At 49.3% G+C, this 26,602-nt stretch overlaps 1 protein-coding gene across 1 annotated transcript in view; it reads left to right on the top strand.

Annotated features, from left to right (window-relative positions):
• LOC119958521 (receptor tyrosine-protein kinase erbB-4-like) overlaps window positions 1-26,602 on the top strand; it is a 1,233,387-nt gene that overhangs the window by 1,104,765 nt on the left and 102,020 nt on the right. The window contains exons 24-25 of the mRNA XM_038787050.1: window positions 13,688-13,785; window positions 21,853-22,023. Of these exons, the coding sequence (XP_038642978.1) occupies window positions 13,688-13,785; window positions 21,853-22,023 (269 nt within the window). The remainder of the gene's footprint in view (window positions 1-13,687; window positions 13,786-21,852; window positions 22,024-26,602) is intronic.

Genomic DNA, 26,602 nt, shown 5'->3' with positions numbered 1-26,602 from the left:
GCTTAAAGTTATTTACTTTTGCTGTTGCTCTGCAGGTTAAAAGGGCACTGTTTGCCGTTCAACCTCCAAACCTATAAAATTCTCTTTTAAAACCACATTTTTAAAAAAATCATTGTTTATGCTCCTTCAATCTCCTTCCTGAATCCTGCCAAGAACACCTTCACCTGCTGACACTGAGTCTTACTGTTCCACTAGTAGAAATATCTGAAATATTCGGTGACATGAGAGCTTGTTGCTTGTCAGCTTTCCTGGATTCATTGGCAGAATTGCATTCATGTATATGGCACTGATTATGCCTCCCTTTTAATTATTAAAAGTCAGAACAACCGAGAAGGAAAATGTAGCATTAAATTCCACACCCTGACGCAAGCTTTCCCGAACCCAATATCCACTTTCCTTCTTTGTATGTATGATAAGGAATGGCAGCTCGTGACAATCTTAGAATGATACAGTGTGAGGGGGTCATTCAGCCCATCTTACGGTGCCAGCTCTTTGAAAGTTATCCAAGTTATCCACTCCCCTGCTGTGTTCCCTGCAAATCATTTTTGATTCAAGTATTTCATAGAATCATTGAACATAGAATCCCCACAGTGCAGAAGGAGGCCATTCGGCCATTGAGTCTGCACCAACCCTCCAAAAGAGCACCCTACCTCAGCCCATTCCTCTACCTTATCCCTGTAACCCCACCTAACTTGCAGATCTTTGGATTTTGGGAGGAAACTGGAGCGAACATGTGGTAAACACTGTCATAATATACACAAGTGTATCATGTTGCAGACACACACTGATGGACAGACACTAGGACCAATCAACATGCACTAACACCACAGCCAATCACCAGTTAGAACACACGCACTATAAAGACAGAGGGCATCACTTTTCCCGCTCATCCTGGGTGCTGCCTCTCAGATGCACAAGAGCACATCAAGTATAGTACAGGCTCACACCACGTGCTGAGAGATTCAACTGGTTCGGACAGGCACAGGTCTCTAGTTAAACTAGCATCGTGTAAACCCACAGTAATAAGGTTCCCCACGGTCGGCTATGGCAGAAAATACGGAGGCTGGGGATTGAAGGTGATTTAGAGATGTGGATCAGAAATTGGCTAGTTGAAAGAAGACAGAGGGTGGTGGTTGATGGCAAATGTTCAGAATGGAGTTCAGTTACGAGTGGCGTACCACAAGGATCTGTTCTGGGGCCGTTGCTGTTTGTCATTTTTATAAATGACCTAGAGGAGGGCGCAGAAGGTTGGGTGAGTAAATTTGCAGACGACACTAAAGTCGGTGGAGTTGTAGACAGTGCGGAAGGATGTTGCAGGTTACAGAGGGACATAGATAAGCTGCAGAGCTGGGCTGAGAGGTGGCAAATGGAGTTTAATGTAGAGAAGTGTGAGGTGATTCACTTTGGAAAGAATAACAGGAATGCGGAATATTTGGCTAATGGTAAAATTCTTGGTAGTGTGGATGAGCAGAGGGATCTCGGTGTCCATGTACATAGATCCCTGAAAGTTGCCACCCAGGTTGATAGGGTTGTGAAGAAGGCCTATGGTGTGTTGGCCTTTATTGGTAGAGGGATTGAGTTTCGGAGCCATGAGGTCATGTTGCAGCTGTACAAAACTCTGGTACGGCCGCATTTGGAGTATTGCATGCAGTTCTGGTCGCCTCATTATCGGAAGGACGTGGAAGCTTTGGAACGGGTGCAGAGGAGATTTACCAGGATGTTGCCTGGTATGGAGGGAAAATCTTATGAGGAAAGGCTGATGGACTTGAGGTTGTTTTCGTTAGAGAGAAGAAGGTTAAGAGGTGACTTAATAGAGGCATACAAAATGATCAGAGGGTTAGGTAGGGTGGACAGTGAGAGCCTTCTCCCGCGGATGGAGGTGGCTAGCACGAGGGGACATAGCCTTAAATTGAGGGGTAATAGATATAGGACAGAGGTCAGAGGTGGGTTTTTTACGCAAAGAGTGGTGAGGCCGTGGAATGCCCTACCTGCAACAGTAGTGAACTCGCCAACATTGAGGGCATTTAAAAGTTTATTGGATAAGCATATGGATGATAATGGCATAGTGTAGGTTAGATGGCCTTTAGTTTTTGACTTCCCATGTCGGTGCAACATCGTGGGCCGAAGGGCCTGTACTGCGCTGTATCGTTCTATGTTCTATGTTCTAATAGTGGGCGCGATGCTCCGCTCCCCACGCCGGGTGGGAGAATCGCGGGAGGGCCCCCCGACAAATTTCAGGCCCCCCTGGCGCCCGCCGCGATTCTTCCCCCCCCCGCCCCCCACATCCCCCCACCGCTCGGAAGAATCGGCGCTCGCTGTTTTTCACAGTGAACGGCGATTCTCCGACCCAGATGGGCCAAGCGGCCTGCCGTTCGCGGCCGTTTCACAACAGCGGCAAATACACCTGGTCGCTGCCGCCGTGAAACGGGAGTGAGAAGCGCGTTTGGGGCTTGTAGGTGGCCTAGCAAGGAAAGAGCACCACGACTGTGCTCGGGAGGGGACAGGCCCACGATCGGTGCCCACCGATCATCAGGCCGGCATCCAAATCGGACGCACTATTTCCCCTCCGCCGCCCCGCAAGATCAAGCCGCCACGTCTTGAGGGGTGGCTGAGGGGAAAGACGGCCACCGCGCATGCGCGGGTTCGTGCCGACAGCGTCATGACGTCAGCCGCGTATGCGCGGGTTGGAGCCGGCCAACCTGCGCATGCGCGGCTGACGTCATTAGGCATACTGGCCGCGTCATTCTTGGCACGATGCCCCCGTGGCCAAGAGTTATGGAGCGCCGCTCCTAGCCCCGCTGGGAGGGGAGAATAGGGGGCGAGGAGCGGCCTCCAAGGCCGTCGTGAAACTCAGCCGAGTTCACGACGGCCCTCCCGATTTTTCCCAGGAGCGGAGAATTCCGCCCAGTATGTTTCGCATTTTATACGAGTCAATAAAATAGTGTTGAACCATCTTCAGTGTTGGTGGCCTATGTCTACTTCACGGATCCAAAGTACCCAACACAGCAAACACCACTAGTAACACATTACATGTATTACGGTACTGCCACTGTATTACAGTTAACACAGTAAATCCCAGCCTTCTGGCTCCTCCCAGCAGGCGGTGTATAAAAGTGTATACTCTCCTGCACTACTGCCATTCTGGTTTCAGCTGCAGCAGGCACAACATCTTTTGCTACAAAGCCTCGATTGTTTCACCATTCTCATCTCGTGGTAATTGATGGTACATAAATTTATTGCACAAGATTTTAAAAGATGGACTTCCTAATCAAGCCTGATCGCCTGCAGCTGAGCCCTCACGCAGCCAACACCACGTCCACCTTTGAGCACTGGCTAGCCTGCTTTGAAGGTTCCCTCGGAGCAGCCACTGAAGAACACTCAGACCCACAGAAGCTCCAAGTCCTCTACTCACGGGTGAGCCTTCAAATTTTTCCCCTCATCCGGGATGCGCCCACCTACACAGAAGCGATGACGCTACTAAAGGGACAGTACATTAAGTCAGTGAATCAAGTGTACGCCAGGCACCTCTTGGTCACGAGGCAGCAACTCCTGGGGGGAACTCTGGATGATTTCCTGCGGGCTCTACAGATTCTCGGTTGGAATTGTGACTGCCAGGCAGTTTCGGCAGTCCAACACACCGAACAACTAATCAGAGATGCTTATATCATGTTTGTTAAGTCTACGTACATTCGCCAGAGGCTATTGGAAGGGGGTACGCTCGATCTTGCAGCTTGCCAATTCCCTGGAAGTGGCCTCCCGTAATCTGGAGGCCTACACTTCCGACTGTGCGGCACCCTCGTGGGCATCGTGGGCTCCACCAGCTGCCGACTCAAGTACACCGCAAGCCTGCGCCGCGCGGCAGCCAGTCAACTCCGGAGGGCACAGATGTTATTTTTGCAGCCAGGGCAAACATCCTAGGCAGAGCTGCCCAGCGCGGAGCGTGACTTGCAACGGGTGCGGGAAGAAGGGCCACTTTGTTTCCGTTTGCCAGGCCCGGCGGTCGCCGCTGTTTCCAGGCCCGGCATTGCTACAGCCCCCACATGCAATCCAGGGGTGCCACCATCTTCTCCACTATAAGCCATGTGCGGCTCGTGGGCGCCACCATATTTGATGCCGCCCACCATGTGCGCGCTGTGGGCGCCGCCATCTTCGGCGCCATTTTGGACCGTGCCTCGGGCCCCTGCTCGTCGGGCCGTTCGCTGCCTACTGATACCTCCGCCACTGCTGATCAGCCCGGGACCTCCCAACATCTTCCGCAGCTCGCCTCCATCACCCTGGTTCAGTCTCGGCCCCACAACCTTGCTACGGCGATACTAAAGATCAACAGGCACGAGACAACCTGCCTCTTTGACTCCGGGAGCACAGAGAGTTTCATCCACCCTGCTACGATAAGGCGCTGCTCCCTCCCGGTACACCCCGTCACCCAGAAAATCTCCCTGGCCTCCGGATCTCATTCTGTGGAAATCCGGGGGTACTGTGTCGCAACCCTCACCGTTCAGGGTGTAGAGTTCAGCAACTTCAGGCTCTACGTCCTCCCCCATCTCTGCGCTGCCCTGTTACTAGGCCTTGATTTTCAATGCCACCTCCAAAGCCTTACTTTGAAATTCGGTGGACCGCTGACCCCCTCACCGTCTGCGGCCTCACGACCCTTATGGTCGATCCACCTTCATTGTTTGCAAACCTCACCCTGGACTGCAAGCCCATCGCCATTAGGAACAGTCGGTACAGTGCACAGGACAGGACCTTTATCAAGTCGGAGGTCCAACGGCTTCTGCGGGAGGGGATCATTGAGGCCAGTAACAGCCCCTGGAGGGCTCAAGTGGTGGTACTGAAGACTGGGAGAAGCACAGGATGGTCATTGACTACAGTCAGACCATCAACCGGTACACGCAGCTCGACGTGTACCCCCTCCCATGCATATCTGACATGGTCAATCAGATTGCGCAGTTTCGAGTCTTCTCCACAGTAGACTTGAAGTCCGCCTACCACCATCCGCCCGGAGGACAGCCAATACATTGCCTTCGAAGCAGATGGCTGCCTCTATCATTACCTTAGAGTTCCCTTCGGCGTCACCAATGGGGTCTCGATCTTCCAGCGAGAAATGGACCGAATGGTTGACCAGTACGGTCTGCGGGCCACCTTCCCGTACCTAGATAATGTCACCATATGCGGCCACGATCAGCAGGACCACGATGCAAACCTCCAAACTTCCTCCATTCCGCCAGACTCCTTACGTCATCTTCAATAAGGAGAAATGCGTGTTCCGCACCAACCGCTTAGCCATCCTTGGCTATGTAGTGGAAGATGGAGTCCTAGGGCCCGACCCCGACCGCATGCGCCCCCTCCTGGAACTCCCTCTCCCACACTGCCCCAAGGCCTTGAAACGATACCTGGGGTTTTTCTTGTATTACGCCCAGTGGGTCCCTAATTATGCGGACAAGGCCCGCCCATTCATCAAGTCCACAGTTTTTCCCCTGATGGCTGAGGCCCACCAGGCCTTCAACCACATCAAGGCGGACATCACAAAGGCCACAATGCACGCAGTCGACGAGACATCAGACGTAGCTCTGGCCGCCACCCTCAACCAGGCGGGCAGACCCGTGGCTTTCTTTTCCCGCACCCTCCATGCCTCTGAAATCCGGCACTCCTCTGTTGAAAAGGAGGCCCAAGCCATTGTAGAAGCAGTGCTACATTGGCGGCATTACCTGGCTGGCAGGAGATTCACTCTCCTCACTGACCAACGGTCTGTTGCCTTCATGTTTAACAATACGCAGCAGGGCAAGATCAAGAATGACAAGATCTTGAGGTGGAGGATCGAGCTCTCCACCTATAACTATGAGATCTTGTATCACCCGGGGAAGCTCAGTGAGCCCCCTGATGCCCTATCCTGTGGTACATGTGCCAGCGCACAAGTGGACCGACTCCGGGCTCTCCATTATGACCTCTGCCACCCAGGGGTCACCTGGTTCTTCCATTTTGTTAAGGCCTGCAACCTGCCCTACTCCATTGAGGAGGTCAGGACCGTAACCAGAGACTGCCAAGTCTGCGCGGAGTGCAAGCCGCACTTCTACCGGCCAGATAGAGCGCACCTCCCGCCCCTTTGAGCGTCTCAGCATGGACTTCAAAGGGCCCCTCCCCTCCATTGACTGCAACGTGTACTTCCTCAAAGTAATTAATGAGTACTCACGGTTCCCTTTCGCCATCCCATGGCCCGACATGACTTCTGCCACGGTAATCAAAGCCTTGCACAGCATCTTCACTCTGTTCGGTTTCCCCACCTATATTCATAGTGATCGGAGATCCTCCTTCATGAGTAATGAGCTGCGTCAGTTACTGCTCAGCAAGGGCATCGCCTCGAGTAGGACAACCAGCTACAACCACCGGGGAAACGGGCAGCTGTAGAGGGAGAATTGGACAGTCTGGAAGGCCGTCCTGCTGGCCCTTCGGCCTAGAAATCTCTCGGTCTCCCGCTGGCAGGAGGTCCTCCCCGACGCGTTCCACTCTATCCGGTTGCTCCTATGCACGGCGACTAATTAGACCCCTCACGAACGGGTGTTTGCCTTCCCTAGGCAGTCCACCTCCGGGATCTCGCTCCCAACATGGCTGACAGTTCCTAGACCCGTCCTCCTCCGGAAGCATGTGCGGAGCCATAAATCGAATCCCTTGGTTGAAAAAGTCCACGTCCTCCATGCAAACCCGCAGTACGCCTACGTGGCACACCCCGACGGGGCGACAGGACACAATCTCCCTCCGGGACCTGGTACCCACTGGGTCCCCACCCACAACCCCCGACCTGATACCGCTTCTCCCCCCCCCCAGTTGCCTAATTCACCCCTGCGCCGCCCACCCTCCCGCCACCGAACCTCACCGCAGCCCCCATCCCAGCAGGATTCGTCCTCCCACTGGATCCACTAAGGGGTGATGAAGATGAGGACAACATGCTCCCAGAGTCGCAGGTGACCGCATCGGCGCCCACACCACCACCAGGTCTGAGGCATTCGCAGCGGAGGGTCAGATCCCCCGACAGTCTCAATCTGTAATATTTTTCTTCACCCTCGCCGGACTCTTTTTAAACAGGGGTGAATGTGGTAGACACCACTAGTAACACATTACATGTATTACGGTACTGCCACTGTATTACAGGTACCACAGTAAATCCCAGCCTGCTGGCCCCTCCCAGCAGGCGCTGTATAAAAGTGTATGCTCTCCTGCACTACTGCCATTCTGGTTCCAGCTGCAGGAGGCACAACATCTTGTGCAATAAAGCCTTGATTGTTTCACCATTCTCGTCTCGTGGTAATTGATGGTACATCAGGACACGGGGAGAGTGTGCAAACTCTACACAGACTGCAACCTAAGGCCGGAATTTAATCCAGGCCCCTGGCGCTGTGAGCCAGCAGTGTTAGTCACCGTGCCACCCATTTATTTATCCAAGTTCTTTTCAAAGTTGCTATTGAATCTGCCTCCTCTGTCTTTTCAGGCGGTGCATTCTGGATCATAACACCCAACCGAATTAGTGAAAAATCCTCCTTATTTCATCCCTGGATGTTTTTGCCAGTTAGTTTAAATCGGTATACTCTGGTAACTGTCCTGGTGTCAGTGGGAGCAGAATCCTGTCATGTTTCCCCCACTGTAGCCAACAGCTGAACCCTGACTAACACTGTGATTGTGTATAGGCGGCTCAGTGCATATCAGGAAAGCCTGTTCAGCGTGAATCAATATCACACTGTATGAAACAAACCAGCAATGACTAGAATATCCAACCTGGGTTATATGAGGGCTATCAACTACAGGCAAATAAGATGCTGCTCAGGTTCAGCAAATAAACCCTTTACATAACAATCCCATCAATGGAACTGCATCTTGTTCTCTGAAGCCTCCCCTCTTTATTCTGCATGAATTCTAATTCATCACAGTCTTTGCCATTTCTTTTTAATATTCAGCCTTTACTTTCCCTGAAGTGAAGAATCCATTTCAATACATTTTGCACCAATATGGCATAGTTCAACACTCCATATGCATGTCAGCGTTCAGGCAAAATATTATAATTTAAATTATATCCTTTATAATTGAAAGCTCCATTGTGCCCTGCAGTCTTTGCAAAATTATTTATTTTCACCATCTAGTCTGGAGCTGCCTGCTTGACTAATGTTCTGTTTTTACCATGCTGATAGGAAGATATGCTAGTTCCTCAGCAGCAGATGATGAATAAAAGATGGGAGAAGCTTTAACTAAGGTGTTTGTGAGCACTTGTACTCACAAGCTGACCATGGTTTGTGGTCTTCCAGGCTTCCTATAATACAGGACACAAACTATGCCAAAATATCTCAAACTGCACCCTTATGTTGACGAGCATTACAGCTGGAGAAACATGGAATCCATACAGTGCAGAAGGAGGCCATTTGGCCCATCGATTCTATACCAACCCTCTGAAAGAGCGCCCTACCTCGGCCCACTCCCCTGCCCTATCCCCGTAACCCCTCCTAACCTTTGCAAACTAGGGGACAACTTAGAATGGCCTATCCACCTAACCTGTACATCTTTGGACTGTGGGAGGAAACCAGAGCACCCGGAGGAAACCCACGCAGACACGGGGAGAAAGTGCAAACTCCACAGAGAGGTGGTTCAAGCAATTTCAATATTTAATATTTGTCAGATTTTCTTGAGAGCCAGAAGAAATCAATGTCACTGGTTACCACTAAGTTACCTCCCCAAACTGCCCTCTCCAGGTTTTCTTGCCCATTCTCTGGGCTTTTTAATCCTTCGCCAAACTTCTCTATTCATTCGTTGGGCTTCACTTTCCTTCCAGTATCAACATCTCCCGACGACGTTGTGGAGGGGATGCAATTTGAAATCCCACCTCCCGCCATCGGAAGACACACTGCAGTTGGCTTGGAAAATCCTGCCTGTAGATTGTAAATAGCTGAGGCCCCAAGCACTCATCCTTATGGCAGCCCATTAGTTGTAGCCTATAAACCCAAAAATGACCTGTTTACTCCCGTCTGTTTTCATTATCCAATCCTCAATCCATGTTCATATTCCCGCTGCTCCCCCAACCCCAATCCGATGAGCCCTATCTTTGTATAATAAGCTCTTGTGTGGCATCGTGTATGGGCTGGTTTAGCACACTGGGCTAAATAACTGGCTTTTATAGCAGATCAAGGCAGGCCAACAGCGCGGATTCAATTCCCGTACCAGCCTCCCCGGACAGGCGCCGGAATGTGGCGCCGAGGATCTTTTCACAGTAACTTCATTGTAGCCTACTTGTGACAATAAGCGATTTTCATTTCATTTCATTATCCAATGCTTTTTGAAAATCCAACTACACTGCATACATTGATTGCTTCTTGCCTTGTTCTACTCGTTGTAACCTCAAACGATTTGTCAGCCAGTTCCCTTTCATAAGTCTGTGTTGACTCTGCCCTGTTAAAACAGGGTTTTCTAAGTGTTTCTAAGTGATTCTAGGCCTTTCCATACTACTGATGTCAGGTAACCTGACCTATCGTGCCCTGTGTTCATTCCTCCCACCTTTCTTGAATAGCAGTGTTTCCCTTCTACCTTCCAATTCACAGAGACTGTTCCAGAATCTAAGGAATTCTGGAAAATCAAATCCAATGCACCCACTATCCCTGTAGCCACCACCTCTTTTTTTTAAATAAATTTAGAGAACCCAATTATTTTTTCCAATTAAGGGGCAATTTAGTATGGCCAATCCACCAACTCTGCACATCTTTGGGTTGTGGGGGCGAAACCCACGCAGACACGGGGAGAATGTGCAAACTCCACACGGACAGTGACCCAGAGCCGGGATCGAACCTGGGACCTCAGCGCCGTGAGGCAGCTGTGCTAACCACTGTGCCACCGTGCTGCCCTACCACCACCTCTTTTAAAACTCTCGAATGTGGGCCGCCAGATCTGGGGGATTTAGTTGACTTTTGTTCCATTCATTTCTCCAGTACTACTTCTTTAGGAATAATAATTTCTTTAAGTTTCTCATTTTCACTAAACCCTTGGTTCTCCATTATTTCCAGAATATTTTTGTCTTCCTTTTTACACACCTATAGGCGCATTTACTTGTTAAAAATAAATTTAGAGTACCCAATTCATTTTTTCCAATTAAGGGGCAATTTAGCGTGGCCAATTCACCTACCCCACACATCTTTGGGTTGTGGGGGTGAAACCCACGCAAACATGGGGAGAATGTGCAAACTCCACACAATGATCCAGGGCCAGGATCGAACGTAGGACCTTGGCGCCGTGAGGCAGCAGTGCTAACCACTGCACCACTATGCTGCCATAAAATGCATTATATTGTTTTTTTAGACCCTTCCTTATTTCCCCTCATAGTCTACTTTCTGTTTCTTTATCAATTTCTCAATTATCCTTTGCTGAATGCTAAAATCTTTATAATTCTCAGGTGTCATGCTCTTTCTGCCAACATTATAAGCTTCTTTTCTTAAGCAAATACTATTTTAACTTCCCTTTGTTAGCCACATTTGGACTACTTTTCCTGTGGGATTTTTATCCCTTAAGGAATGTATAACTGTTGTGAATTGTGACTGAAGTCCTTAACATTTTCCATTGCTTATCTACTGGCACATTACCTGATCTAGTTTCCTAATTTATCATGGCCATAGCACCCGTCATACTTAAGATGTCTTTGTTCTGATTTGAGACTCTAGTTTCAGACTTAACTAAATCAGTCTGCAGTTCAATACCACATGATAATTCTTCCCCAATTTGTGTTGCATGATACGAGATCTAAAATATCCTGCTCTCTACTTGGTTCCTCAACATACTAATCGAGGAAACTATCTTGAATGTATTCCGTGAACACCATCTCCACACTTGCTTCACAGCTCCAGGGTCCCAGGTTTGATTCCCGGCTTGGGTCACTGTCTGTGCGGAGTCTGCACGTTCTCCCCGTGTCTGCGTGGGTTTCCTCTGGGTGCTCCGGTTTCCTCCCACTAGTCCCAAAAGACATGCTTGTTGGGTGAATTGGACATTCTGAATTCTCGCTCAGTGTATACGAACAGACACCAGAGTGTGGCAACGAGGGGATTTTCACAGTAACTTCATTTCAGTGTTAATGTAAGCCTAGTTTGATACTAATAAAAATTATTATTATTATCATTACACTATTATGAGGAGAAATTAAGAATATTGAGCCTGTATTCTTTGGAGTTTAGAAGAATAAGAGATGATCTTATTGAGACTAGACAAGGTAGATGCAGAAAGGATGTTTCTTCTGTCTGGATGGTCCAGAACCATGGGACGCAGTCAGAATATTTGGCAACACATTTAGGACCAAGATGAGGTGGAATCAGTGGCACAGTGGTTAGCACTGCTGCCTCACAGCCAGGTTCAATTCTGGCCTTGGATGACTGTGTAAAGTTTGCACATTCTCCCCGCATCTGAGTGGATTTCCTCCGGGTGCTCCGGTTTCCTCCCACAATTCAAAGATGTGGTTAGGTGGATTGGCCATGCTAAATTGACCCTTAGTGTTCAAAGATATGTAGGTTATGTGGGGTTCGGGGATGGTGGCCAGAAGGGGGAGTGGGTAGCTGGTCTAGGTAGGGTGCTCTATGGGAGAGTTGGTGTAGGCAAAATGGGCCGAATGGCCTCCTACAGCACTGTAACAATTCTATGGTTCTGTGGAATTTCTTCAGTCATTGGGTCATGAATCTTTGGAGTTCTCTATCCCATGGGCTGTGGGAGCTCAGTCATTAAGTATATTCAAGATAGATTCAAAGATACTAATGGCACGAAGGGATATGGGATAGTGTGGGAAAATGGTGTTGAGGTAGATTATCAGCCATGATTCAGTTGAAGAATAAAGCAGGTTGAAAGGGCTGAATGGACTACTCTTGATCCTCTGTTCCTATGTTCCTATTACTGCAGCCTATGTAATTATTAAAGTCTCCCATAATTATTGTTGCATTCACCTGATTTACTGATTTATGATCTTTGCTAAAACTAAGAGGTTTATAAACTATCCATACCAAGGTTTTCTGCGTCTTGTTTCTCAGCCCTACTCGATCTGATTCTCCAGCTTGATTTTCTGTGCTGTGATCCTTTCTCTCTGCTTTATCCCATTCTGTATTAGCAGAGCTACCCCTCCACCCTTTCTATTTTACCCCTCCACCCTGTGTTTTAGTCAATTATCTCGGAATATTTAATACCCAACCTTGGGCACTCTGCAACATCTGTAATAATTATTAGATAAAACTCATTAACATCCGACTGTGCTATTAATTTATTTATCTTGGTTGAGAATGTGTCATGCTTTCAAATACTCTGCCCTTAGCTTTCACATTTTAGTTTTTCCCTGATGTAACCCGATTATGTTTGTTCAGCTGCCGCTCCCTTCCAGACTCACTGCTGATTTTTATCCAAATTGCTGCTTGCACCACACCCTTAACATTACCCTTAATGTTTTTGCCCTTACCCTTTCCTGAATCTTCCCATCCCATGGGCTTCCCTCTTTCCCCTGGCTTCCCACCACTTCCTCCAGCCTTCCCACTCCTTCCTCCTGGCGTCCAAACTGTTCTTCCAGGCTTCGCGCCCCTTCTCCCAAGCTCCCTACCCTTCTCCCCAGGTATCATGCCCTTCTCCCCTGACTTCGTGCCCTTCCCACAAGCTCCCCACCTCTCCACCCTGGGCCTGTATTTCAGTGCTGCGAACTGTTTCCTCAGCTTGCCAGCAACAATTTCAAGCCGTGTGAAATCCTGTTTGCAACCCACAGTCATCTTGTCGTTCCCTTTGAGCTTAGGTTTGTTCTATAATGCAGCAAAAAGTGAGGCTGTATAAGTGACCTGGGCCTTGTGCTGCAGGCATTTTGGGAGCTTATTGCCCCATCCCAACCTGCCCTCCAAGACATCCAGCCACTCACCAGAGTGCCAGCCCCACTCCGCGCGTCCACACAGCCCCATCCAATCCATCACGCCAAACTCTCACCATAAGTTAACATTGGGGATTTTGTGCAAATCTAAACCTTGGAATAGGTAATAAGGTGGCTAAATCAATCTAACAGGGGTACTGACGATATAACTCGAGATTTAAAGCTGATTTAACGCAATATAAACATTTTATTACATTTTGTTTTTGAAGGACCTTTAACATAGCATAGCATCTTCAACATAGTCCAAAGACGTGCAGGTTAGGTGGATTGGCCATGCTAAATTTCCCTTAGCGTCTAAAAGGTTAAGTGGGGTTGCTAGATTACGGGGATAGGGTGGGGGCGTGGGCCAAGGTAGGGTGCTATTTCAGAGGGTTGGTGCAGACTTGATGGGCCAAATGGCCTCCTTCTGCACTGTAGGGATCCTATCATAGTGAAAGCTTAGAGGGAGAAACACAAAGAGATTAAGAGAGGGAGTCCCAAAGCTCAGGACTCAGGCAGCTGAAGGCATGAGGAGGCCAGGACTTGAAGATACAGGCTGACACTAAATTGAAAACAAAACATCATCCAGTTTAGCTGGATATGCAGGGTAGAAATTGTGAAATTTTAGTTTTACAGCTTTTTTCTGTCCTTGTTTTTGTGATTCTTAAATACCCGCAGGTTCAGAAGCAGTGTCATTTTTTTGTGTGGGTTTGTGTTCATTACTGGATGTATTTAACTGGTCATGGATGACCCTGTGAGGCCGGCACTGTCCTGTAAGCTGCTACTTTCTTTGTCCCTTGCCCTTAGGCTGGATGATTGATGCTGACAGCAGGCCCAAGTTCAAAGAATTGGCAGCAGAATTTTCTCGGATGGCTCGAGATCCACAGAGATACTTGGTAATTCAGGTCAGTTTAATTTGATTTCAGCTTCTCAGTTGGAATAATTGTATGATTAAAAACTGCAAAAGGAAGTCCTTTGGATTATCAATGTTAAACATCACACCGATGATCAGCAATTGTGGCTGCTCCCTTCATCTGTTCTATTGATAGCGCTGGCACTATCAGGTTGGAATCACAAGGCGGTTCAGCAGGACCAATTTCAGCCTATCTGCCTGCTCTTGCTATTACACAGTGGGAGGCCATTCCATTCAGCTCCTTCAGCCTATCCCCGCATTTAACTCGATCATGGGTGATCTATGATCTAGGGTGGCACAGTGATTAGCACTGCTGCCTCACAGCGCCAGGGACCCGGGTTTGATTCCAAACTGTGGAATTTGCACATTCTCTCTGTGCGTGGGTTTACTCCGTGTGCTCCGGTTTCCTCCCCCAGCCCAAAGATGTGCAGGTTAGGTGGATTGGCCATGTCATATTGCCCCTTAGTGTCCAAAGGTTAGGTGGGGTTACGAGGATAGGGTGGGTGGGGGAGCATCTCCAGTTGGATCTTCCAGATTTGGTGTCCCAGAGGTCGTCCATCGTCCAGCCTCAAGTGTTCCTGGCGATCCAACTTCTTTCTCAGGCGGTCCACCTTTCTGCCACAGAGTGGGTGTGAATCAGATTGTGCCAGGTACTGCGGGCCGGGGGCAGCACCCTCCGTTCGGAATCTTGCATGAATCCTGTTTATGGGCTGTTTCGCTATTCTCTGGGAAATAGCGGGAGGTGCGCCAGGCACAACGCAGCCAGAAAAATGCCCCATTATTTTGTTGCCTGAAACCTAGCTCCCTGAAGGGAGTTTCCTGGATTGTGTACCTTGGTTATTTTCTTTCCTCAGTCCTACAGGTGCTGAGGTCCATTTTAGTGCGTCTGGTACCACACTGACTGAACCTGAGCCCCCCCCCCCCCCCCCCCCCCCCCGCCCCCCCTCCTCCAAGTCTGCACATCACAGTTCCACCCTGGACACTTAGAAGCTGAACCCATCGCACTGACTATAACCAAGGATGATGCCAGCAGAAAGTGTTCAATGGCAGGTCACATGACAGTACATGAGGTTGGCACATATATGTATACAAAATACTGCTGCCATGATCAACCATGCTGTGATTGCAATGTGCTTGCATCAGGGAAACAGTAAAAGGCCTTCCAACATCGAGCACTAAAAGATCAGAGGTGGGATTTTCTGGTCACAACCACGCTGGGAACTTTCATGGAAAATTAACAAAAGGTTTGTCGCGGAACTGAAGGGTCCTCCCTGACAGGGTGGCGTTTACGCTTTGGAAGTTGCCCAAAATTGTGCCTGGTTTGAGAGAAGTGTTTTTTTAAACATTTCCACCCAAACCCATTTGCAGATTGTCAAATGTGAACTTCTGGGTGAGATTTTCCGGCCCTCTAATGGCGTTTTGAGCATTGGTGCTGGCTCACCATTGGCTGCTGGCAATATATTCCGTTTCTTGTGGTTCGCCCGTGCCACCACTGGGGAAACTGCCATGGGGATCGCCTTTGGCGGGACCAAAAGATCCAGCTAACGGGGCTTTAAAAAATATTTCTTGATGCATTGGTAGCTGTTATGAAGACAGATGTGGATTTATAATGAAACAATAAGCATTTTTAATGACAGTGGCAATCCACCACCTGATTTTCAATAACTAAAAAATGAATCCTAAAAAAAATACAATTGCTATTGCTGTCCAGTAACCCGTTTCTTAGTAAATTAGGGAAAATGGTTTTCAAAAGCCTTTAACACAATACCTGTTAGTGTCCTTGCACGCAAAAGATCCAGTTTACTTTAAAGAGCCTCCAGGAGGATCAGTAAACGAGAGCAATTAGCAGAAACTCCCAATGGTGATTAATTAATCCTGAGGGCACAGCCGGTTTTGTCAGCTTTCAGTGCAGTTTTTTTCAAGTGGCTCAAAACTCAAATCACACTTAAAATAATGTGCACTTAAAATCCTGCAGCTTTTCCACAAGTTACAGCAATTTGGGGTGAAATGTGACGGGGAAAAAATCCACGCACAGTCAGATGAAACCTCCAGGCCATCATTTCTAATGATGGGGTGCATTTGTGTGTGACAGTTGCAGTAGTTTCCTGGAGTCGTTAGCACCTTTGGAATAAAAGGCTGTGGGTTTGAGGGCTGGAGCAGCAGCTTGCTCTTGGATTAGTTTGAGATTTTGCCTTCGAGTGAAGGTGTTCATCTAAAGTCCTCTCCACCTATTCAGACGGATGTTAAAGAGGCCAAATAAGAGTACGGTGCCTTGACCAATATTAGCCTCTTAACCATTACCGGCAACAACAGATTAGCTACCATAGCGTCCTCTGCGATCCTCCTGTGCGCAAGTAGCTACTGCAACAACACTAACCACACCTCAAAATAATACATTGTGTGTGAAGTGTTGCAAGACGTGCTAAGGTGCTGGACGTGAATTAAAACTCTTACGAAATTATCTTTAGTAATCTCCCTCTGAACTCCAATTTCAAAATGCCAATGTGTCCAAAACTAGTGCTCATCTGACGTGAGATAATCTAAAGTTTGACAAACATGGCTGAATGGGTGCACATCTGTTGTGTATGTGAAAGACGGGTCATTATCCCTGGGGAAGGTTACTGGATTAATTGGTGAACTGTGTGCCCACTCTGAGGTTTTTTTTTTTAAATAATTTTTATTGAAAATTTTTTACAAAATATATAACAACAAACAGTAATAAACAGCAATAAAACAACATAATAAGCATAACACACCCAAGACCGTAGCAATGCATATATCGAGCCCCCCCCCACCCCGCCAACACCGGTAAACAACAAGAGAACTTGAAAATAAATTTAATTAAATAAACATAGTCAACACCACCCCCCCCCCGGGTTGCTGCTGCTGCTGACCTAGTTCCCTATCGCTGAGCCAGAAGGTCGAGGAAAGGCTGCCACCACCTAAAGAACCCTTGTACCGATCCTCTCAGGGCGAATTTGACCTTCTCCAGCTTAATAAAACCCGCCATGTCATTGATCCAAGTCTCCACGCTTGGGGGTCTCGCATCCTTCCACTGTAGCAAGATCCTCCGCCGGGCTACTAGGGAAGCAAAGGCCAAAACACCGGCCTCTCTCGCCACCTGCACTCCCGGCTCCACTGCAACCCCAAAAATCGCGAGTCACCAGCCTGGCTTGACCCTGGATCCTACCACCCTCGACACCGTCCTCGCCATCCCCTTCCAGAACTCCTCCAGTGTCGGGCATGCCCAGAATATATGGGCATGGTTCGCTGGAATCCCCGAACACCTGACACACCTGTCTACGCCCCCAAAGAACCTACTCATCCTAGTCCCAGTCATGTGGGCCCGGTGCAGCACCTTGAATTGGATGAGGCTGAGCCGCGCACATGAGGAGGAAGAGTTAACCCTCTCCAGTGCATCCGCCCATGTCCCATCCTCGATCTGCTCCCCCAGCTCCCCCTCCCACTTAGCCTTTAGCTCCTCTACTGACGCCTCCTCCACCTCCTGCATTACCTTGTAGATATCAGATATCTTCCCATCCCCGACCCAGACCCCGAAAGCACCCTGTCCCTCACCCCCCCTCGTGGGCAGCAAAAGGGAATCCCTCCACCTGCTGCCTAGCAAACGCCTTTATCTGCAGGTACCTGAACATGTTCCCCGAGGGGAGCTCAAATTTCTCCTCCAACTCTCCCAGGCTGGAAAACCTCCCATCAATGAACAGGTCCCTCAGCTTTCTGATGCCCGCTCTGTGCCACCCCAGGAACCCCCCATCAATTTTCCCCGGGACAAACCGATGGTTCCCCCTTAGCGGAGCCTCCATCGAGCCCCCCACTTCCCCCTATGTCGCCTCCACTGCCCCCAAATCTTGAGGATAGCCGCCACCACTGGACTCGTGGTATACCTCGTAGGAGGGAGCGGCAACGGCGCCATTACCAGGGCCCCCAGGCTTGTGCCTCCACAGGACACCATCTCCAACCTTTTCCACGCTGCCCCCTCCCCCTCCATCACCCACTTGCGCACCATCAATACATTGGCCGCCCAATAATACCCCGAGAGGTTGGGTAACGCCAGCCCCCCCCCCATCTCTACTCCGCTCCAAGAAGACCCTCTTCACCCTCGGGGTCCCATGCGCCCAAACAAAGCTCATGATGCTGCTAGTCACCCTCCTAAAAAAGGCCCTAGGGATAAAGATGGGCAAACACTGAAAAAGGAACAAGAACCTCGGGAGAACCGTCATTTTGACGGACTGCACTCTACCCGCCAGCGATAGCAGCACCATGTCCCACCTTTTAAATTCCTTTTCCATCTGCTCCACAAGCCTGGTAAAATTAAGCTTGTGGAGAGTCCCCCAACTCCTGGCAACCTGCACCCACAGGTATCTGAAACTCTTCACTGCCCTCTTAAATGTGAGTCTCCCAATTCCCTCCTCCTGATCACCCGGGTGCACTACAAACACCTCGCTCTTGCCCAGATTCAGTTTATAGCCCGAGAAGCCCCCAAACTCAGCCAACAGCTCCATCACCCCCGGCATTCCCCCACTGGGTCCGCCACATACAGCAGCAGGCCGTCCGCATACAGCGATACCCGATGTTCCTCCCCACCCCACACCAGACCCCTCCACCTCCCCGACTCCCTCGACGCCATAGCCAGAGGTTCAATTGCCAGTGCAAAAAGCAAGGGGGACAGGGGACACCCCTGCCTGGTCCTACCGCAGAGCCTGAAGTACTCTGACCTCCTTCCATTAGTAGCTACACTCGCCATCGGGGCCTCATAAAGCAACCTCACCCATTTGATGAACCCCTCCCCAAATCCAAACCTCTCCAACACCTCCCACAGGTACCCCCACTCAACTCTATCAAACGCCTTCTCTGCATCCAGCGCCACCACTATATCCGCCTCCCCCTCAACCGCCGGCATCATAATAACATTTAACAACCTCCGCACATTCGTGTTAAGCTGTCTTCCCTTGACAAATCCTGTCTGATCCTCATGTATCACCCCTGGCACACAGTCCTCTATCCTGGTGGCCAGGATCTTCGCCAGCAACTTAGCATCCACATTGAGGAGTGAGATTGGTCTGTATGATCCACACTGCAGGGGGTGCTTATCTCGCTTCAGTATCAAAGAAATCAGCGCCCGTGACATCGTCGGGGGCAGAGCCCCCCTCCCATGCCTCATTGATGGCCCGCTCCAACAGGTCCGCATACTTTTTATAAAAGTCCCTAAAGACCCCGTTCATCTCTGCCTCCTTCCGCAACACATTTCCACCCTTATCCATCACTCCACCAATTTCCCTAGCTGCATCCCGCCTGCGGAGCTGATGCGCCAGCACCCTGCTCGCCTTCTCCCCATACTCATAAACCGCGCCTTGCGCCTTCCTCCACTGTGTCTCTGCCTTTCTGGTGGTCAGCAAGTCGAACTTGGCCTGCAAGCTACGCTGTTCCCCCAACAATCCCTCCTCCGGGGCCTCCGCGTACCTCCTATCCACATCTAGGAGCCCCCCCACCAGTCTCTCCCTCTCCGTCCTCTCACTCCTTTCCATGGTCCCGGATGGAAATCAGCCGCCGCCGGCCTCCTACCCGTCCTTGACTGGACCGGTCTCGTGGGGGATCCAGCACCGTGTTAAAGTCTCCCCCCATGATCAGGCCCCCTGCCTCCAGGTCCGGAATGCGGCCCAACATACGCCTCATAAAGCCAGCGTCATCCGAATTCGGGGCATACACGTTTACCAGCACCACCTTCTCTCCCTGCAGCCCACCCTTCAACATAACAAACCTGCCCTCCTTGTCCGCCACCACCTCAGACGCCTCGAACGCCACCCTCTTCCCCACCAGAATCGCCACCCCCCGGTTCTTCGCATCTAATCCTGAATGGAAAACCTGCCCCACCGACCCCTTCCTCAGACAAACCTGGTCCACCACCTTCAGGTGGGTCTCCTGGAGCATAGCCACGTCCGCCTTCAGCCCCTTCAAATGAGAAAATACCCTAGCCCACTTAACCGGCCCATTCAGCCCCCTCACGTTCCAGGTGATCAGCCGGATCAGAGGGCACCCCGCCCCCCTACCCCGCCAACTAGCCATAGCTCATCGACTGCTCGCCCCAGCCCAGCACACCCTGCCCGACCCGCTTCCCATGACGATAGCGCCTCTCCTCTACCCCCCGGCCCACACCAGCTCCTTCCTGGCCATTCCAGCAGCAACCCGGTTCCCCCACCCCCCCCCCCCCTCCCCCACCCCCCCAGGCTAGGACCCCTCCTAGCCGCGACGCACCCTCCATGGTACTTCCGTGAGTCAGCTGACTTCTGCTGACCCCGGCAACCCCCGCCAAAACCCGATCCCTCCCGACATGGGGTCATCCCCCCTCCTGCCACTCCTCCTTGGCACCACTCCAGCGTGGGAAAAAACCAGTAGAGGCCACGCCCCGCAGCATGGGAAACCAGAGGAAAGCCCGCGCTTTCACACTGCCCCACCACACCCTTCTGACGCATCTCCCAAATTCCAGCTCCACCCCATCCCCCAGTCCCGTACAGAGAAAAGAAAACCCCAACATCCCCCACATAACACAAAACCATACCCAACAGAACCACCTGGAAACAGAGCAAGAACCAGCATAGAAAAAACAAAAACAGCAACAACCGTAGTAACAAGACCCCGCAGCCCCAAAACCATAGTTCGAGTCCAGCTTCTCCGCCTGCACAAAGGCCCATGCCTCCTCTGGGGACTCGAAGTAGTAATGCCGGTCCTTATATGTTACCCACAGACGCGCAGGCTGCAGCATTCCAAATTTAACCTGCTTGTTATGCAGCACCGCCTTCGTCCGGTTAAACCCGGCCCACCACTTAGCCACCTCTGCACTCCAGTCCTGGTAGATTCGCACTACTGAGTTCTCCCACTTGCTGCTCCTCTCCTTCTTGGCCCAGCGCAGCACACACTCCCGGTCACTGAACCGATTGAACCGCACCAGCACCGCCCGCGGGGGTTCATTCGCCTTGGGCCTCCTGGCCAGCACTCTGTGGGCTCCCTCAAGCTCCAGGGGCAGATGGAAGGACCCCGTCCCCACCAACGAATTCAGCATCGTGGCAACATAGGACGGTAGATCCGACCCCTCCAGCGCCTCCGCAAGGCCCAGGATCCTCAAATTCTTCTGCCTCGTGCGAAAGTCCAGCTCCTCCAAGCGGTCTTGCCACTTTTTGTGAAGTGCCTCGTGCATCTCCACCTTCCCCACGAGGGCCGCGGCCTCCTCCTCCCGATCAGCGGCCTGCTGCTGCAACTCCTGAATGGCCGCCCCCTGGACTGTCTGGGTCTCAAGCAGCTTGCTGGTAGTCGCCTTCAGGGAGTCCAGCAACTCAGCCTTCAGCTCTGCAAAACAGCGCAGAAGAGCAGCTTGCTGCTCCTGCGCCCACTGCCACCAATTCTCAGGTGCTCCGCCGGCCGCCATTTTGTCCTCCTTCCCCCGCTTTTTCAGGGGAGCTGCTGCAGCCTTTTTCTTTGCCCCACTCCGGGTACGCACCATAAATTCCGGGGAATGTTCCTCCAAGCACCTTCCCCCACCGGGAATCGTCGAAACAGCGCCGTTTGGGGCCCCGAAACAGGCCCGAAAGTCCTTTGATAGCGGGAGCTGCCAAACGTGCGGCTTAGCTCCGCATCACCGCAACCGGAAGTCCCACTCGGAGGTTATTAACAGTAACTCACATATCCCTGATATATAGCTTACATAATCTAAGATCCTTTGAGCAGTTGAAATTTCATTTTTCATATTTTTAATTTGGACTATACAGCATTTTCTACAGTTTCCTTTACTTGGCCCACACGTTATAGAGTACCGGTGAAAAAAAATTATTTTGACTTGAGTTTTGAAATTGTAGCAGGTAATTGAGCTGGGCAACCAGCCATCTGTCTGTCATTTTCAACCTGGTCATAGATTGAAGTTCTTGTGTCAGGAGAGGCCTTTCCAGGACGTATTCTCGCTGAACCTTTAAAACAGGAAGCTCATCTCTTCTTGAACAGACTGTGAGGCTCAATACATTATGTAATGAAAAGGCCTCCCTCATTGTTACAGGGAGATGACCATATGAAGTTGCCCAGCCCGAATGACAGCAAGTTCTTCCAGAGCCTACTGGATGAAGAGGAGCTGGAAGACATGATGGATGCGGAGGAGTACCTGGTCCCACAGGCCTTCAACATTCCACCTCCAATCTACAGCTCAAGGCAGAGGATCGATTCCAACAGGGTGAGTAAAACCACCCATAGCCTCCTGTCTGCAAAGTCAAGGAAAATCCATGGGCCAATCTCAAGCAGGAGCAAACCAAAGTCAGACTGATATTAGTAATGGGTTTGAAATTATTGATATTAGTTATATAGCACAACCAGATCAGAGGCCTATGGTGTCTGAGCCACATCTTTTGACCTCTGTTATGTGTCAATGTGGGAATGCCAAAGATTTTCCTGAACTTTCAAGAGTTTCTGTACTCTGATAAACGATGTTCAATTCTACATGTTTTCAATTACTGCCTTCATGTTAGATTAAGTATGACCCCACAACCTGTTCAGCACTTTATTGTCTGATTTGAGCTATCTCTATTAACGTTTAGCAACTGGATGTTATTCCAAACTCATCCACTTCGCCCTTGTTAAAATTTGTCAAACTGTGCTTTCTTTGAAGCCAAGGATGGCTAACAACCCAATATCAATCTGTGATTCACTTCAACATGAGGATTGAAAGGGCAGGTCCATTTGAAAAACACTTTACATCAACTGTTGGGATTGTGCTCTTCAAGTGTTCTTCCTCAGATGCTGCCATGTTTACTATGACTGTTGTACCACAGTTGTAGGAATTCTCTGTAAGTTTTCTGTTGCACAGAGTACAGTGGGGAAAATGGCATCATCTAATTGCTCCCAGTAGCATAGGGAAGAATATCCCATACTTTCTTTTGTTGAACCCTGTCAACCTTGTGCCCTATTCATGCCCCTCCAACTGACATCCTTATACCTCATGCAGCACGGTGGCACAGTGGTTAACACTGCTGCCCCACAATGCCAGGGACCCGGGTTCAATTCTTTTTTTTAAATAATTCACTTTTTCCAATTAAGGGACAATTTAGCATGGCCAATCCACCTACCCTGCACATCTTTTGGGTTGTGCGGACGAAACCCACGCAAACATGGGGAGAATATACAAACTCCACACGGACAGTGACTCAGAGCCGGGATCGAACCTGGGATCTCGGCGCCATGAGGCAAACATGCTAACCACTTGCATCACCGTGTTGCCCTACCCGGGTTCAATTCTGATGTTGTGTGGAGTTTGCATGCTGTCCCCGTGTCAGCGTAGGTTTCCTTGGGTACTCCGGTTTCCTCCTGCAGTCCAAAGATGGGCAGTTTAGGTGGATTGGCCATTCTGAGTTGTCACTTAGTGTCCATGGATGTACAGGTTAGGTTATGTGGTTAGGGCGTGAGAGTGGGCCTAGGTAGGGTGCTCTTTCAGAGTGTTGGTGCAGACGCGATGGGCCAAATGGCCTCCTTCGGCACTGTAGGAATTCAATGGTAATTCTATGGCTGTTTACGCTCCTTCAACCACTCCCCGCAATCTTTTTCTATGAAAGAGTGGATGGGACATTCAACTTGACAGACCAGATGGGTTAGGAATGCAGATGCTGGTTATAGGCCCTACCTCATCTTCCTGTGGAAGATTGGGAACAGTGTATAATGAGCCATTTTGCAGCCCAGCTAAACTTGCACGTTCCTCTCATACTTTTTGCACAGAATCAGAGGACTTTATTTCAGTGGCCAACACATATGGTTCATGTTGGTACTGGCATCAGACTGGTCCCTACAACATGTTTCATGTACCTGTTTCACTGTAGGCATGTAGTAATGTAGGACACTAGAACCTCGCCGACGTTAGGCATCCCAAAACCCAGGAGAATAACTTGGAACACCAGTTCTTAGTGATGTATATTTTTAATTTGGTACACTGTGAGAAAAGCTATGTAAACCAGTGAGGAAAGGTCCAGACTTGTTGCAACCAATCATAAAAGTATATTTATTGCCTTAAAAGCAACACACAAGAAAGACTGCAATGCAGTACACTACATATTAACTACAATAATGGCTATATAAACACACATCTCATTAAATTAACCCCTTGTTTATCTACATGCCTGATTTCTGAGAAATGTCCCTTGTCGCAAAACAACACCCCACTCAGTTTAACTCTGTGAGTTAAAACCAGCCAATCATTGCCACCTACCAGTTGTCTTTAGGTTTGGGAGAGCCTTCCCTTTGTTCATGTTCTCTGAAGTTGGCTTGTTATGCTCTTGGCGCAGCATAAGCTGCTTCCTTGATGTTTACTCTGACACAGGAAGGTTCAGATGTGGAGATAACTTCAACATGTTTATTAAACTATTTACAGTTCTCCTACTTGGGTTCGACTCTACTGTTAATCCTTCTATAGCTACTCAGGCTGACGAACCAGTCTGCTACAATCCACGTGGTGGGTGTGATGTTGAATCAACCCTGTGTCTGTACTCACTGAATGTCTCCACTGGGTTGGTGTAATGCCCCCCTGTGGTAGTGTCACCTCTGTGTGTATTGTGAATGCCCATTGGTCGTGTCCTATCTTACTGACCTATCGGTTGAGTGTCTGTTTGCCATGTCTCTGGTGCTCCCTCTAGTGTCTAGCTAGTCTACATGTACTTACATTAACCCCTTGTGTATTTACAGTGATGCATATCACCACACCCCCCTTTTTTCGTGTTAGTCTACGTGTACTTACATTAACCCTTTGTGTATCTACAGTGATGCACATCACCACAGACGTATCTATAAACCAGCAGGTTTATGTGGAGTTCTGTGCTTTTTGGAAGGGTTTTTCTCTCTTCCCCTCTCCTACTGTCTCTACTTAACCCTGCTCTGGATATATTGGATTCTCCACTGTGAATCTGCCCGCTGCCGCTGCTAGCTAGGATGAAAAATTTCTCTCCCCTCTACTCCCACTGCTTGTCAATGGGAATTCCCATTGAAGTCACCCCACGTTGCCGGGAAACCTGTGGGCGGTGGTGTGCTGCCGAAGGGACCAGAGAATCCTGCTGCCAGTGTGCTGCCGGAAAATTCCAGCCAGAGTTTTTCCCTTTGATGTTATTCTATCTCAATAGCTCTTGAATCAAGATTTTAGCATATAGGTGTTAATTATATTCTTATCTCTCCAGTTTGAACTCACCTCTTCTACAATTCTAGTATCTTTTTTGTACACCATTGTTCACCCATCCAGTCATTTAGGTAAACATCTGTTTATTTGCTGCTAAACTAATTGACATTTCAAAAACCCCTTCACACACATGCACTCTTATCAATTCCATTCTTTTCTTTATTTTATCTAAATCTTATTTTTTTTATCTGGATTTTGCTCAGTTCTTAATCATTCCTTTTCCATCAAGAGCTTGACAGAAACACAGTCGCCAATTTGTGCATAGCCCTGGTCTTCTCAAAATTGTGACACAGAGGGTTGGATTCTCCGGTCCCCCGGCCCCGGATTTCTCGGAGGCGTGCTGTTCCCTGGTGGCGAGATTCACTGCTCCTGCCGCTTGTCAATGGGATTTCCCTTTGAAGCCACCCACGCTGTCAGAAAACCCACAGGCAGGGATACGCAGCCAGTGGGAACAGTGAATTGTAATGGCTGGAGAATTCCCTCCAGGATATTTTCTACCTTCCTGAGGGTGCACAATGCCCCATATGAAAGATAGCACCTCCAAAGGTGTAGCACCCTCTCAGTACGACACTGGAGTGTCAGCCTAAATTTTGTGCTCCAGTCTCTGGACTGAGGTTATGAACCCAAGACCTTCTGACTCGGAGGTGAAAGTGCAGCCAACTGAGCCACAGATGTTGCAGGTGTGACAATGACAACTAAAAAGGCGGGCGATGAAAGAGTTAACGCGTGTTTGATAGGTTTGTAAGCAAAAGAGTGCTGGATAAAGAAATCGAGAGATATTTTGAAAAAGAACGACTAGAAATTACTGTCTGAACATTTCAGACAAGAGCTGTGGGAAGGCTCCATTATCATTAGCTCCCTATTCAAACAGTGCTGTCTCAAGGTGCTGAGGACATTGTGCTTCACATCTTTAGGAGAAAGCATCTTTACAATGGGCAATCCAATACATGCCACTTTTCTTAATGATGCAGATGAGAACCCAAAGGTTCTCATTCAGATGATTCCAGCTGACGGTTATGGACTGTATCAATAGGCTTGATTGCTGCATCAGTAAGGAAAGGGGAATGATTTAAGAAGATGCACCAATTAACCCCTTTAGTGACAGACTGCAGATAATTGACTTCAAATGAGGCTATGATCACATTTTCGGTTTGATATAAAATTCTCCTCTCTCTACCACACTGTATAAGCCGGGACCTGAACTAAGCACAGTTTCTTACTATTGTTTTGGAATATGGGTTTTGGCACTGGTTCTTGGTAGCCAAGGGATTGGCCCAACAGATAGCAATGGTGGTCTTTTACACAACATGAAAAGTGCAAATTCTCAAACATGATTGGAGCAAACCCACCATTTCAGGTTTCCAGTTACTGTAACATTTACCTTTGTAATAAACCATCTGAAATCAGATCCCTGCCAGACTTCCGCTCAAGAGCCAAAACATATATTTTGGGATGGAATTTCCAGATGGGTCATACTTGTTGTGCATTCACTGAAACCTTGGAGGAAGGGCGAGCACCATAGTTGAGGAAAGATTTTCTAGGGAGTGCAAGAAGAGAGAGACTCGGTGGGTGTTTGTAGTTGTGAAGGTGGTAGAACAGGTTA

The sequence above is a fragment of the Scyliorhinus canicula genome, chromosome 2 (assembly GCF_902713615.1).
Source record: "Scyliorhinus canicula chromosome 2, sScyCan1.1, whole genome shotgun sequence".
Taxonomy (NCBI): Eukaryota; Metazoa; Chordata; class Chondrichthyes; order Carcharhiniformes; family Scyliorhinidae; genus Scyliorhinus; species Scyliorhinus canicula.
This window is presented reverse-complemented; position numbering and strand designations above follow the sequence as displayed.